The sequence below is a fragment of the Paroedura picta genome, chromosome 2, assembly GCF_049243985.1.
Source record: "Paroedura picta isolate Pp20150507F chromosome 2, Ppicta_v3.0, whole genome shotgun sequence".
Lineage (NCBI taxonomy): Eukaryota > Metazoa > Chordata > Lepidosauria > Squamata > Gekkonidae > Paroedura > Paroedura picta.
This window is the reverse complement of record NC_135370.1, coordinates 84,324,666-84,338,909: the sequence shown is the minus strand read 5'-3', so window position 1 is coordinate 84,338,909 and position 14,244 is coordinate 84,324,666. Positions and strand designations below refer to the sequence as shown.

Sequence of the window (14,244 nt, the reverse complement as noted above, 5' to 3'; positions counted from 1 at the left end):
ATTATGGCCCTTCTCTTCACAAATGTTATGGAGAATAACACACACTGTGACCGCAGAGGTGACATTTTCTTTGAAGACAATGAGACATGCTGAAAGGCACTACCACCCAACCTCAAGCCAACCAAAGGCGTGTTCCACAGCACTTCAGGCCCTATACAGCACATAATCAAAGTTCCTCTTGCATTTTTCTCCTTGCACTTTTCTCCTCCATCAGCAATCACCTCATCGGGTATCCATTTGCACCAATACATGGTGGCACAGGCACAACTTTCAGAGTGATAGTTGAGTTTCCCAGAACAAAAACTCTAGCATCCATTGCATCACAGACTCCAAAGCTACAAAACTCAAATGTGTCATGGTTCATGTCCCTCCACCCAACTTTTGTGTCAATAAATCAGTTGTTGATCCTCCCACCCTGTGTACACCACTGGTTGCTCCAAAGTAGCATGGGGACCCTAAATGTGTGAATCTATTCATTATCTGAAAGGAGAGAATGAAAACCATAAGAGAAAACCATGTACATAAAGTCCAATACTATTAGCAATAGAGTGTGATTGCCATTATGCTACTCATTCCCATCAGAATATTGGTATTACAGGGTGGTTTTTTTTTGGGGGGGGGGAACCTTACCTTCATTGCCTAGGATAACAATCTTGAGCAGTAGCTCTAACCACTGAGAGTCCCACACCAAACTGCCCCTGGTCTTCACTGTAGCAGTTGCATTCTCTAGGTACCATCTGGCTACCACAGGGATTGGCTCCTGCCAGATGAGCATCCAGTGAGATAAACAGAGATTCTACCAGGGTCATAATAGCAGTGGATAACAAAACCAGGAAACAAAACCATGCAGAGCTGGAGACCACACAGCCCTCCTGAGCCAGGCACATAGCTTCAGAGTGATGAAGTAGAAAGACCAGAGAAGGAATGCTATACCAGGTGTTTAAGTGGGAGGGAGTGGCAAATAATATATTCCCAGAAACCTTTTTGAATAGCAGCTAAGGTGGTCCGTCACAAAAGGTAGTGGGTAGGCCCCCTGAGCCCAGTTCATTCCAGGCCTGACTCTGGTCTCTTAAGAGCATACTGACTTACAATATCCTTTTCCATAATGAAAATTCCAGGTCTAATTATACAAATTTCCCATTATTTTAATGTTTTGAATGACCTGTCCAGACACTTCCTGAAAGAAATTCACTCAGCTGTATTCAGCAACACCTGTTCTCATTGGTTCCATCTGTACGCAGATGATCTTTAAAGCAGGGGCAATCCAATGTCTATATTTATGGTAAAATGAATAGCAAATTGCATTCAGCCACTGGTACCAGTAAATAAGTCATAAATAAGTAAATCAATAAACTAGGATGCAAAGGTTAAACTACAGGTAGTTTGGCGTCATTTGCAATGTAATTTCCTCATTGAATGGTGAAAGGGAGACCGCACTGCCACAATAAGTGAAAAGAAGAAATACACTTGCTTCCCCTAGCTCTTGGATTGGTTTTCATCTGCCTTATGGATCTTTTCAGACAGTCTTGGACCTGCATACTTTTCCTGACGGTGGCAGTAACTCATGTGCAGGCACAGACAACAGGTAACGTGATTCTAAGGGCATGGGCCAAAATGGTTGATGTGTTTCATTTTTAAAACAATTGAAGAGTAATGGCTGTTTAAGTTAAGATATAACAACAAAAGCCAGCAATAGTTCATGTGCTTTATTCAGAAAATGTGCCCTGTGAATTTCAGAGATAGAGATTATATACTCTTTGTAACATTCTAATTTAAGTATTATAGCAGATCTTTGAGTGTCCAAGTTGGCAGTGTAGGCAAAAATGGACAACTCTAAAAGAAATTGTTTGCAGTTTACAAATAATTAATAATGTATATAAATAACTGGAAATTAATTATAGAAAAATAATCATGTTATGCCTTGCTCAGAATACCTAAATTTGTTATGACCTTTGATGTGTCCCAATTTATATGGTTGTAGATTCTTCAAACAGATTGATTAAATTAACTTTCTTTAACACTGAAATGGCTGTATAAGCAAGTATATTCAGGGCAAAATATTATTAGGCAGATTATTTTGCACTTGTCTTCATTTTCTACTGAAGGCAGTCATAGATAAGATGCTGGGGTAGAGTGAAAAGCCTTAATCTAATTCATCCCGGCAAATCTTATTGTGTCGTGTTTTCACTTATTCAGATTCTTTTTTATTTTCTTTTTGCCTAATCAGACTGTTATGCCAGTAATGACAATCCTGAAATAGAGGAAAACAATCTTCCAGGGCATGTGGTTACCACCATTGTGAAAGGTCCTGATGTCACAGTCACAATTGATACTGAATATACCGAGTACCCGGGATTTTTTAAGATGAATGGCACACAGCTAATCCTGACACATTCATTGGATTATGAGGTAATTTATTAGAGAAAACTAAACAGGTATGGTGGAACATTTAATGACATAGTTATTCCCCTGTACAGAAAGACCCTGTGATGAAAGTACAGGTTAGGACTGTCACCCTCCAGGTAGAGCCTGGAGATCTCCCAGATTACAACTGATCACCTGTTGAGAGATCAGTTCCTCTGGATTAAATGGCTGCTTTGGAGGGTGGACTCTGCAGCATTATACTTTACTGAGGTCCCTACCCTCCCAAGCTTCCACCCCAGATCTCCATGAATGATTCAATAAAAAAATTGCAAACCCTGCTTCCTAACTGCTTCCTAACTGTGCTTGCCAACCCCCAGGTAGCACATGGAGATCTGCCACTACTACCATTGATCTCCAGACAACTAGGATCAGTTCTCCTGGAGAAAATGGTTGCTTGGGAGAAAAAGGCTGCTCCCTCCCCAAAATTTCCAGGTAATTCCCAACCCAGAGCTGGCAACACTATTCCAAACAGCATCCCAGCAGGAATAAACAACCCAAGTGTAAATGACCTTAGTCTGCTGAAGTTGAATAAACTAGGAGGCATCTTAATCACTAACAAAATGTATTCATCATTCAGAGCTCTCTTCATCACATGCTTAGGGTAGATGTTAATCAGGCTGATTTATATATCCAACCAAAAGGAAAGTTACAGTTAAAGGCTGGTTCAAAGTAAGATTCAATCCAAAGAGTAATGAGTTCACTCACAGAGGATGTGCCTGTATATCTATAAAGTTATATTTATCATTTTCAGTTATACCTATTGTGTTTATTTCATTTTGCTCTAGGTTTTATGATTGCCTATCTAACAGCCTTCAAATTCTTATGCATTCTCTTTTTTTCCTCATTGTCAAATTTTATTGGAAAAACATTCTCCTGCTAAAACATGGGAAATGACATAATTTAGGACCAAGCTAGGCATTACATACAAATACAGATCATGATGAATCTTTGTCAGGTTTATTTTAAAATCAACCGCAGCCTCAGTTGTCTGCAAGATTAAGCCAAAGAGTCAAAATAGTAAGCTTAACACAAATACTCAAATTTAAATTAGATTTCTGAGTGGTTCCACCGTGAAGAATTGGGAGAATATGGTATACACATTGATATCACCCAACTAGAATTTGGTATTGCTTGGCCAGATCTGAACTTCCTTTATTGAGGCATATATGAAAATGGAAAAAGGAATACACAACAAAGCATGCAAACCTAAACATATTTTCCTGGGATTACGTCTTTCTGAATAAAATAGGATTTTTCTTCTGCGTACACCTTTTTTGGGTTGCTTCCTAAAAGACCTCTTATCTTCTCTTCCTCTTGCTTCCTTAAAACAAATGGATGCAGTCTCATCATCAAATGAAAAGAATTTCTGGATATTGCGACATTCTCTGTTTCCAGACATAATAGCATTTCCAAGACTGCAACCCAGGCATGAATGCATAAGGGGCACTCCCATGGTCACAGGTCCAATAGCCTGTTGGCTATCATTCCCTTATTCTTCTTTGGTTTCTTTATCATTTGATTCACTTGTATCCAGTTCCTCCACTACATCTAAATACAGGGCAAGGTCTGAGACACCTCTGGTAAATACTATGGAGTTCTTACACAGATAACAGCTAGGGTTGCCTGCACAAAGCTGTGATTTCCAGACAAGCACTTAACTGACTGAGTCACCTTAGCCACATTGTGGCTTGAAGCCTATAAGCCCTATACACAAGGTTCTGTAGTGTTTTCACTCTTTAAAAAAAAGGAAATGCAATGGCTCCTTAGATTACATATTTTAGGGGATCCAAGTGTAATATGTCCCCTTCACTTTAAAAAAAGGGATTGCCAAGAAGAGAAAAAAGGGCAGGGGAAAGGAATAGAGAGAGGGTAGCCCTAGCAAGCATTTCTCACCTCCTCCATCCCAATGTGTAAAGCATATGCTGGGAGGGATAAAGAAGGAGGAGGTAACTAGAGGCAAGGACTGAGCCTTCGGGGAGGGCGGTATATAAATCTCAATAAATAAAGGACGGGCTCGTCTTTACTTTTTCTGACAATAATGATGAACTCCACGTTCCAAAACACTTACGGTTTCCAGCAGAAAATTTTTTTCATAGCACAGAAAATGAGACAAAATGAAGGTACTACTAAAATGAGAAGTCAGAAAGTGAAAGCAGCTTCTCCTGCTGGAAACCAATCAGGAGAGACCAATCAACAGCACACACAAAAAAATGGAAGAAAAAAATCTCAGTAATCCAGTATTTTTTATTAGTACTCAGAGTTAGACTCTGCAATTTGGATGAGAAAAATCCAAGAAAGAAGATAGGTGTAGAGTGCAGGAACAGGATGTGAACAGGATGTAGAGTAAAGGGGTGCTGGCTTCAATTCAGTAAGAATTGAAATTAAGTTGTAAATGCAGAAAGCACCTTATGCTGCTTCCAAATGGTGAGGATTTGTTTGTGTTGCTTTTCACTGCAGAGCACAGAGGCAATGGAGCTGTCACACAATGAGAGTTTTCTACATACTTTCTTCAATGTTGTTTTTTACTTTCATGTGTGCACCATAGCAACTCTGCGTTAACTCTCACGAATGCAGCTGTGATGTCTCAACACTTTTTAGGTTCTTTGTGCCTATGCTATGGCACAATAACTGTTAACTTAGAATCTAATATAGAAATGAACATGACAATAAGTCATGTAAAGTGAGATGGTTATATTAAATTATTGGTATAGTGGCTTCCCAACTCCAAACTCATGCACTCATGACAAAGCTGATCCTCACAATGTACTTCAAACATTAATGTTTAAGTTTATTTGTATAGCAAACGTTCTATGTATGAGGCAGTCCTCAGGCAAATGGACAAGTTCTTTACAAAGGATGCAGGCTCACAAGGGGTTCAAGGGGAGTCTGGTGCCCTAGTACTTTCAAAAGTTAAGTATTTGGTGTCATTCATTCATTCCATGTGCAAACATGTGCAAAGCCTGTTCTAAAATAGACTTTAGTATTGATCAAAATTGCCTGTTCAATTTGCAACCTATTTTTAATGACTTCTTCAAAATGCAGATCTGAGGTTCATCATTGTGTACATGTATGTATAAGCTCATGAAATGAGCACATTTATCAGTGCGTATGGATGAATGTATTGAGAGTGAGCTGCAAATCAGCACAGCATTTATACTTGTGGTTGTGTATTTGTACTCCAAATGCCCAAAGCAGCTTGTACACAGGGAGCATGTCAGCCATACTAGGAAAACATGATTTGACTGAAATTATTTCTTTTAATACAGAATACAACAGCAATATATGTAATGCTACTGTGCTGGAGGGGTGATGTGCAAGTGAGTAATTTCTTTTTTTAAAACTTTGTGTTGGTTTTCTTGAGTTTGTGCATAGTTCACTGAAGTAGGAGCATGCTTCTTTTCAAGGATAATATCCCAGTGACACCCACAGCTGTCACACCAGCACACATATATATTGCCCCAGTGCTATTCATGTTCCTAGGGTCTTCTGTTGTTTTAGTCCAGGGCCTAGGTTGAAGAACAACAAAAATTTGTACAACTGTTTTGACCAGAAATACTGGTGGGTCACATAGAATTAAAGTGCATACAATTCTACCTTTAAAAAAACTATCATCTGTATTCTGCCATGTTCATCCCTAACATACACATGTATTAACATCCTTTCTATTGAGGTACCTCTCATACTTGATCTTACCTGTTCTCTGACCATTGAAGAAATGGGGTGGAGTTAAGAGCAGGCAAGAATTTGCAAAAACCATATACAGAAGATGGCAAAGAACCCCCATATCATTTCCTCTTTCCCTGCCTCCTTCTCTCCTTCTCACCCACCAGCTAACCTTTTATGCCCCCATCAGCTGCATTCATTTTCTTCATTTATACCCCACCTTTCTCCACACTGGAAACCCAAAGCAGTTTGCATCATTTTCCCTCACAACAACCTTATAAAGTAGACTGGCTTAGAGAATGAGAGACTGGCCCAGGGCCATGCAGTGAGCTTTCATGGCAAGAGTGGAGATTTGAACCCAAGTCTCCCAGATCCTAGTCTGAAATTCTAACAACTGTGCTTTTGAATATTAGTAAGTCTTAAGTAAGACTTAAGTAAGTCTTATTAGTAAGGCTTAAGTGAGTTGTGTAAATCACATGGTAGCAAGTCACCTGGTGGTTGCTACAATCCTGTCCAGGAAGTCATAAGCCAAAACAGCCTTGGAAAGCCCCTTCCCCCTCCCATTTATGAACCAAAACCAAGTGTTGAAGGCTTGCAATATTGTAAGATTGCCTAGCAATAGCCCCTGAGGGCATTGATTTCTTAAAGATACAGATGCTTCTTCTATTATTTTGAGAGGGTTTAACACACACGTCCTTCAGTTCTGTCTTTTAGATTTCATATTTTTCTGCAAACATGTTTTTCCCCTCAGGTCTGTAGGAAGATCTGTCCTGTCCATTAATGTCCATTGTCTCTGTATCCACAGATAGGGCAATGTTGGGAATTAGTTACATTCATGTTGGAAATTAGCAGCGCAGGGAGCAGAGTGCCCATCAAACAAATCCTTATAGCTGGTTTAGCTTGCAATCCTTGCTTGCAATCTCAGTTCATATTCTGTGTCAAATAAAGTTGCCAGACATTTGTCTTTGGGAGAAAGTGTTCCTTATTTCTAACATCATCAGCTTCAGAATATTCTGTTGTGTCTATTATTTGCATCTTTTGTTCAGTCAACCAACAGCTAGTCTCATTCTGCTTTTTCCACAACCAGGTAAATGCGGTGGGCATAACTGTGTCTGTTAAAAATGTGAATGATAACTCTCCTGTGTTCAAGAAAACTAACATCACTGTCAGTATTAATGAGGTAAACAATATTATTCATTTATCACACTAATGAAAAGTAATGGGGGTCATAATTATAATCTGGTGGGCCTGGAATCTTGAAAGGAAAAAAAATGCTTTATAATGCAATCCTTAATACCCTTCTAAACATCTTGACTTTAGTTAGCTTGGAAGGGTATAATTCTGTTTTAGAACTGTACCAATTGATTCCATAGGTTGTCAAAAAGTGAGATCCCATGGGCCCATTTTCGTGACCCTCAATTTAGAGTAAGGAGACCAGATATAACGATTCTGGTGGGACTGCCCCGCCTTTCCACGATTTGTGCTGGGTCCCGTTGCGTTTTTAAAATGTCCCGACTCTATCATGTGCCCGGCACTCAGGGAAGCTTGGCGCAGCTCTCCCGTGGGGCCACCGCTGCCCAGCTGCTTTCGCTTCTGACCCCGGCCGCAGAGAAATTAAAGTAAAAGCGGCCGCACCACCGCCAGGGGGGAGGCCCCCCCGCTGCTGCCCTCCTGCTTTTCGCTCCATTGATTCTGGTCACCTTAATTTAGAGCGACTCCTGGAGTCCCTGTCATCCCCATATCTTGAAAAAATTGCGACAGACCAATGCAGGACTCCAGGTTTGCAGAGTTCTCTTTCCAGAAAGGCTTGCCAAAATTCATCTTTTCATGTCTTCAGTAAGAAAGAAAAAGAAAGAAAGAAAAAGAAAGAACACCCTTTTAAAACCTTAATTATGAGTGGTTTTTCTTTAGAGACTGAAATCCTCGTTGCATTTATCATCCTTTTTCGCTAGCATACTTGCATGTTTCTCTGCCTCGGCTCTTTTGAGACAGGTGGCATATAGATGGTTTTATTAAGTATATATGTGGCAGGAAAATGACACTCTTGTTTTTCAGGATACCAAAGTGAACACAACTGTTGTGCCCCAGACAAATGTAACTGCTACTGATGCTGACACTGACACAGTATTTTACAGCCTCACAGGAAATCCACTGGTTAGTATCTAGTTTATCTCAGCCCTTGGGATGGGCAGAATAGAAGTCCCAATGCATCAATCGCTAAATTTATAAAAAGTTCTTCGTGTGAAATTTATTTATTTATTAATAAATGTACAGTCCACTCCTCTCTGCAAACAGGCTCAGGGTGGTTTTCAACACTTTAAAATTCAGTTTAAAATACTGTCATCTTAATGTTGGTGTTACTCCCTTTCCCACTGATCATTTGTTTGTGGGGTGAGACAGTGGAATTAAGGCAGCTCCGTCCTGTCCTTCCTCCTCCAAACAGGTGGTGGTTGGCTTTTTGGGAAGACAGTGCCAGCATATGTTCAGAGAAGGGAGATCATCTTCACGTACTCTCCATGCACGCTGCCTACCCCATGGGGACCAATGAGCTGATGTCAGTGTGTCAACATATGCTTCAGGAAGGCAGAGACAGAGGGAATTTGAGTCAGAACTATCTGAGGAGCTCAGCAAGGAAATACACTTTATCGACAGCAGGTTGTAGGGGTGGAACACAATTAAGACAGAGGCTCCTCAGCTGGATCATTGATATTTGCCATTATGTCCTTTCCTGTCATCCTAAATGGAAACTAAATGGACTAAAAAAATGAAAAGAGATGAAATGGCACCCATCAGTACATACATACTGAGGAGCAAGACCCAGTTCAGCAGGCCAGCACCACAGGTATCTCAGTAACCCAGCTGTTCTGCTGACACAACAGTAAGTGACGTGCTTAACGGGGAATGGCATTTTTATTTATTTACTTCATTTATATCCTCTTTTCCCCCTATGGGGAGATCAAATGGCTTACTTCTGTATTTGTGATCTTGATTGCTATCCTCTCTCCCTGACTCTCTCTTTCTCTCTTTGGTTTCCAGGAAGCAACTGACTATTTTAATATACAAGGAGTTAATAACCCAGCCATATACTTGCGCAAGGCCCTGGACTATGAAAAACTGAATTTCATGCAGTTGACTTTGTATGCCATGGTAAGTGAGTGAAGCATGTTTATTCATGGCCTACTGCATACATATGAGTGTTTCATGATGCACCAGAATAATCACCAGTGTGTTTTCAGAAGTAGCACGGACATTAGCAATCCTGACAACTCTGACCCAGAGATCTGTTCTGAGAGCTACATCCTGCACTGAAGTGAATAGGGAAGGTTGCTGGCATACATACAACACAATATACTTAATCAAGGTTACTGTCTTTAAATTACTGGTGCAAGTCAATGCAACTATATGAACTTGGATAATTGAATGAAGACCTATCCTGCTCATTTTGGCAAAAGAGCTGGTAGAGGTTAAGCTAATGTTGCATTTATCTCTTATTACATATTTCACCAGATGGTCCTGTTCCGGTTTCCTTTATTCTTCATTTTTCTTTTATCCAGGATGGGAATGCTGGTGAATTAGGTATTCACACAGCCACAGCAACAATAACCATCCACATCCTACAAGCTGACCTAAGACCTCCCTGGTTTCAGCCATGCACTTTCATTGCCGGCAGCAAAGTGTGCATCAATCGTGGCTACTCTGGCACAGTAAACATCTCAGAGCTGATGGTATGTGCTCAGGGGGTCCATCACACCAGAACACCTCAATTAATTTTGGTTTGTTTCTGTTCTTTGTTGTTTGCTCTTTATTGTTCCTGTGCTGTTCTTTGGCCATTTCCAGTCCAGAGTTTTAAGAGTGGCATGGGGCCTCTTGGGAGCAAGCATTTCTGTCCGCCATGTCAAGCCCAGAATGAACCTGGGGATATCACCTAGAAGGAACTGTGGGCTGTGCGGGTGGTCCCTCCAAAAAGCAGGTATGGTGGGGCAAATCTCTACCTCTTTCACTGGCCCATATCCAAGGCTCTTATGATATGATCCAATGCAGAGCAGTTTTGGAGGCTGAGCAGGAAACAAGTACACTATGAGGAGGTGTTTTTTTCCTTTGGTTCTTTGTCAAATCAAAACCATGCTCTTCAGCCTGCTTTTTTACCTATGTGTAGAAAGAGAAAGGATCTCTATTTTCCAAGTATCCTTTCTCTGCGGATTAAAAAAAAAGGCTTGTGGAATGCAATTTTGAGTTGAAAAGATAACAGAAAGGAAGAGAGTTAAGTGTAATCATATATTTTCCAATCAGATGCAGGCTGATAGCGTACAGTTTGAAAAAAATGGAGGGGAGGGGGAATCATAGCAGTCCACTCAAGCATAGTTTGAGTCTTAATCCAGAAAAGAATTAGCATGGCCAGAGACATGAGGATTTTCCTTATGGTTCATGGCGAGCTGCAATTTCCTGCAGGAAAATGCAGAACCTCTTGTATGGGGGAGATGCTGCATGGCTGGGGGATCAGCTAGCGCCACCACACTTCTAATAGGAAGAGTCAGGAAAGATGAAGATACGTCAAAGGAAGATGGGCACAAGTGAGGCCAACAGGAGAGCAGGAGGAACTGATACGATGAGCCATTTCCAGTTTAAGAGCCCCTCATTATTGGGGTGGTTTCAAGCCTAACTGCCTTTTCGCACGGGGATCTTTGTTGCAAATTGTTTGCGGAATGAAAAATCGCCATTTAAAATAGTGGAATTCGTCGTTATGCATACCTGCCTTTGTAGTGGAATCAGTTGCGTTTTTTAGCGTTTCCCACAGGCTTCCGGTCTCGGCAGAAATCGCTAGAAAGGAAGCGCTATTGCCAAGCTCGTCCCGCCCCTGGCCGTCAAGCAGCCAATGGGCAGCCGTTAGCATGCTCCCAAACAGCCCCTTTCCCTTTAAGAAAGCTTAAAAAAAAAAAACAGACCCATAGCAACGAATCTAGGTAGATTCGTTGCAACGGAGAGACCCATCCAGCTGCCTAATGTGAGCTGTCGTTTGATTGTATGATCGTTGGCACGCTGCCTCGAGTGATAAAAAAAAAATCCCCCCCCCCTCTCACGGGCCCGATTTTCGGCTGAATTAATGTGTAAAAAATAAAGGGACTTTATTTCAGCAAACGGGCTTTTATGTGGTTTGTGCTTAGTGACTAAAGGTGAAGGACTGAAGCCAGGGAAGCCTCTAAACAGAAAGAGGCTCGCTGGTGCGTTTATCCCCGCTCGCTCGGAGAAAAAAAAATGGCGATCGCTTCGCCGGAAGTATGGAGGACAGGCTCAGGAGGAGGGACTTTGAAGAACCCGCAACAATGGTAACGCACAGGTCTTTAGCGCTAGTGTTGCAGATTGGTTGCAGGAGTGTATCGCTATCCGGAGGGTGAATCCACTTTTCTGGATTCCCCTGAAAGCGCTACAACGAAGCGCTTTTTGCTGATTGGTTTCAGGAGTGTTGCAGATTGTCTGCGACGTCATGCGTTAAGGCAAATTAGTAGCGTTTTCAATTAGCAACCATTGTGCTATTTTGAAGCCGTGCGAAATGGCCCTAACTCTAGGCCAGCAGGAGCTGGAGGTCTCTGCCATGACTGTTTTATTGCTAGGAAGTGTCTTGCTGGGTTTGCTGCATCCTGCAATTTTTGCTTTCCAGGAATAAAGAATACCTTTCTTCCAGATGGAGATCAGTGGCAAAAAGTGTCCACATTATCCCAAGGATTGCAACCTCCACTTGGAGCCTGAAGATCTCCTGGAATTACAATTGATCTCCAGACTTCAGCAGTCAGTTTCCCCCTGGAGCAAGAGCTGCTCTGGAGGGTGACTGTTTATTTTTATTTATTTTATTTATTGAACTTGTATACCGCCGTTCCCATTTGGGCTCACGCCGGTCGACATAATAAAAAGATAAAAACATAGTACACCCCCATATTAACCCTAGTTACGTTATTAATCAATAAACAAAAGGCTAAATAACCATTCACTATCCCCTCAGCCAGCCGGGCCAAACTCCTTACTGTCTTAGTGATGGGAGCGGAAGTAAAACATAGGAAGACATGATGGACATGGAGGATGCCAGATGGAATATGCCCTGGCCTCAACCATATGCCTGGCGGAAGAGCTCTGTCTTGCAGGCCCTGCAGAAAGTTGACAATTACGGCAGGGCCCTTAGTTCTTTCGGGATCTCATTCCACCAGGTCGGGGCCAGGACCGGAGAGGCCCTGGCCCGGGTCAAGGCCAGGCGAGCATCTTGCAGGCCTGAGACCACCAGTAAGTTCATATCCGCAGAGCAAAGTGACCAGCGGGTGGCATAAGCAACCAAGAGGTCCTGCAGGTAATGTATATCATTATACCCTCCTAAGAGCCTCCACCGCCCCCAAACCTGACCCTTCTCAGTTTATACCCCCAAAATGTCCAGGAATGTCTCAACCCACAGTTAGCAATCCTAACTGAGCATCATAGGAGGGTGAGTGTATATGACTGTTTTTGTGGCATGGTGCCAGCCTCCAGGTGGGACCTGGGGATCTCCCATAATTCCAACTCATCTCCAGGCTACAGAGACATCAGTTCCTCTGGAGAAAATGTATGCTTTGGAGGTGAACTCTATGACATTGGACACCACTGAAGTCCCAGTCCTCCCCAGGCTCCTCCCAACCTGTATCTGGCAACCCCACCTCCGTCTCCTGCTGGGGGCCATGGGGGGCCAGGCAACTCTGCTCATCTTTATGGTTTATTCACCATGAGAAGAACCTGCAATTTTGCATGTGAAGTACACTGATCACAGTCAAGGACTACAGGGACATCACTAGCAACTCATTAAAGGCCTTGTTTCCTGTCAGGAAAGCAGTGATAGATGGGTGGGAAAGAGGGAAGCCACTAAGAAAGAAAGTGATCAGATGTATCATGTGCAGTGCGAGGATGAATTCAGGCACTTAATCATCATTCAGCTGCCATCTCACTTACCGCGTTCTTGTTTTAGAAACCAAGATATAAGAAGTATACATAATCCTAAAGCTGCAAATCTAAGAACACTTTCCTGGGAGTAAGTCCTGTTGAAAAAAAAGGAACTTTCTTCTTAGAAGGATTGCTTCCTAAATAATATAGTGTTTGCTTTGAAAGGAAGTGAAAACAATTTCCCTTGTTGTTGCAGACAGAGCCCTTGCATCTGAAACCAGGACCTCTCTATGCTGTGGATGGGGACACGAGTTTGAATGAAAAAATAGAATATCACATAGTTGATGGTAAGTAAAATCCCCCCTCCATATTTTATTTTGGCTTTTCACATTTTCAAGCTTTTATATTAATGTAATCAAGTCAAAGTTTTAATTTTTAAAATGTTTCAGCTATATTCCTACAGGGGCAACCCTAAGCAAATCTACTCAGAAGTCAGTTCCACATTATTTGATGATCACTTTACTCCAAGAAAGTGATCTTAGGACTGTAGCCTATATATCCTAAGTTGAGGATTCCATCCTAGAATTCTATTCTAGGGTTTTATCTGTTCAAGCTGATCTAAGCTTAGGGGGATACCACATACAAAACAGATAAAAATCGCAGGTCTCTCTCTGACCATTTTTGCACCCAGAATTTGGCCTGATTTACTGCTCATCTGCTCTTGGTGCTAATTCCCATTTTCAGATGTTGCCGCCAGTCCAGGGCCGTCCAAGGCCCTTTAGCGCCAGGCAGCAATGGGGCCTGTGTTGGGTCTGGGCTATGCATCTGTGGAAGAATTGGGTCATCCTGGTTTGGCTCCTTCCCACCCATCCTCAAGAACCGTGTCCAGGAAGGGAAAAATGTCCCAGGTGGCTCTGCCATGCTGAGAGCTGTGACGGAGCCACCTGGGCATTATTTTTGTTTTTAAGAACATGGTATTGTGTTGTTACGCAATACCACATTCTTAAAAATTAAAAAGAAGGCCCATGCCACTCCACAGCATGATGGAGCCTCACCACTCTGACTGCCATGCAGGAGTACACATCTGGGGCAGAAGGGGTGCAGTGGACCAAATTCTCCCCCATGCAGAACTGGGAAGAGGCTAGGCAATCTGCACCAAGCCAAAAGCCAGCCGGTGGTGTAACACAACACCTCCCATGCAGTAAAGGTCTCTCATACAAACTGTCTCTCACAGGTTAGTTAATTTCCCCCATAGTTCCTTTC

The 14,244-nt window shown here is 42.1% G+C and overlaps 1 protein-coding gene across 2 annotated transcripts in view; it reads left to right on the top strand.

Annotated features, from left to right (window-relative positions):
- Window positions 1-1,405: 1,405 nt before the first annotated feature.
- The window catches only part of CDHR5 (cadherin related family member 5), a 45,846-nt gene continuing 33,007 nt past the window's right edge, over window positions 1,406-14,244 (top strand). For both annotated transcript variants that reach the window (XR_013228258.1, XM_077321375.1), the window contains exons 1-8: window positions 1,406-1,585; window positions 2,228-2,409; window positions 5,691-5,741; window positions 7,175-7,267; window positions 8,143-8,241; window positions 9,124-9,234; window positions 9,642-9,812; window positions 13,238-13,328. Coding sequence is in view for 1 of the 2 variants with exons in the window: in XM_077321375.1 (XP_077177490.1) it covers window positions 1,507-1,585; window positions 2,228-2,409; window positions 5,691-5,741; window positions 7,175-7,267; window positions 8,143-8,241; window positions 9,124-9,234; window positions 9,642-9,812; window positions 13,238-13,328 (877 nt within the window). In the remaining variant the exon portion in view is untranslated. The remainder of the gene's footprint in view (window positions 1,586-2,227; window positions 2,410-5,690; window positions 5,742-7,174; window positions 7,268-8,142; window positions 8,242-9,123; window positions 9,235-9,641; window positions 9,813-13,237; window positions 13,329-14,244) is intronic.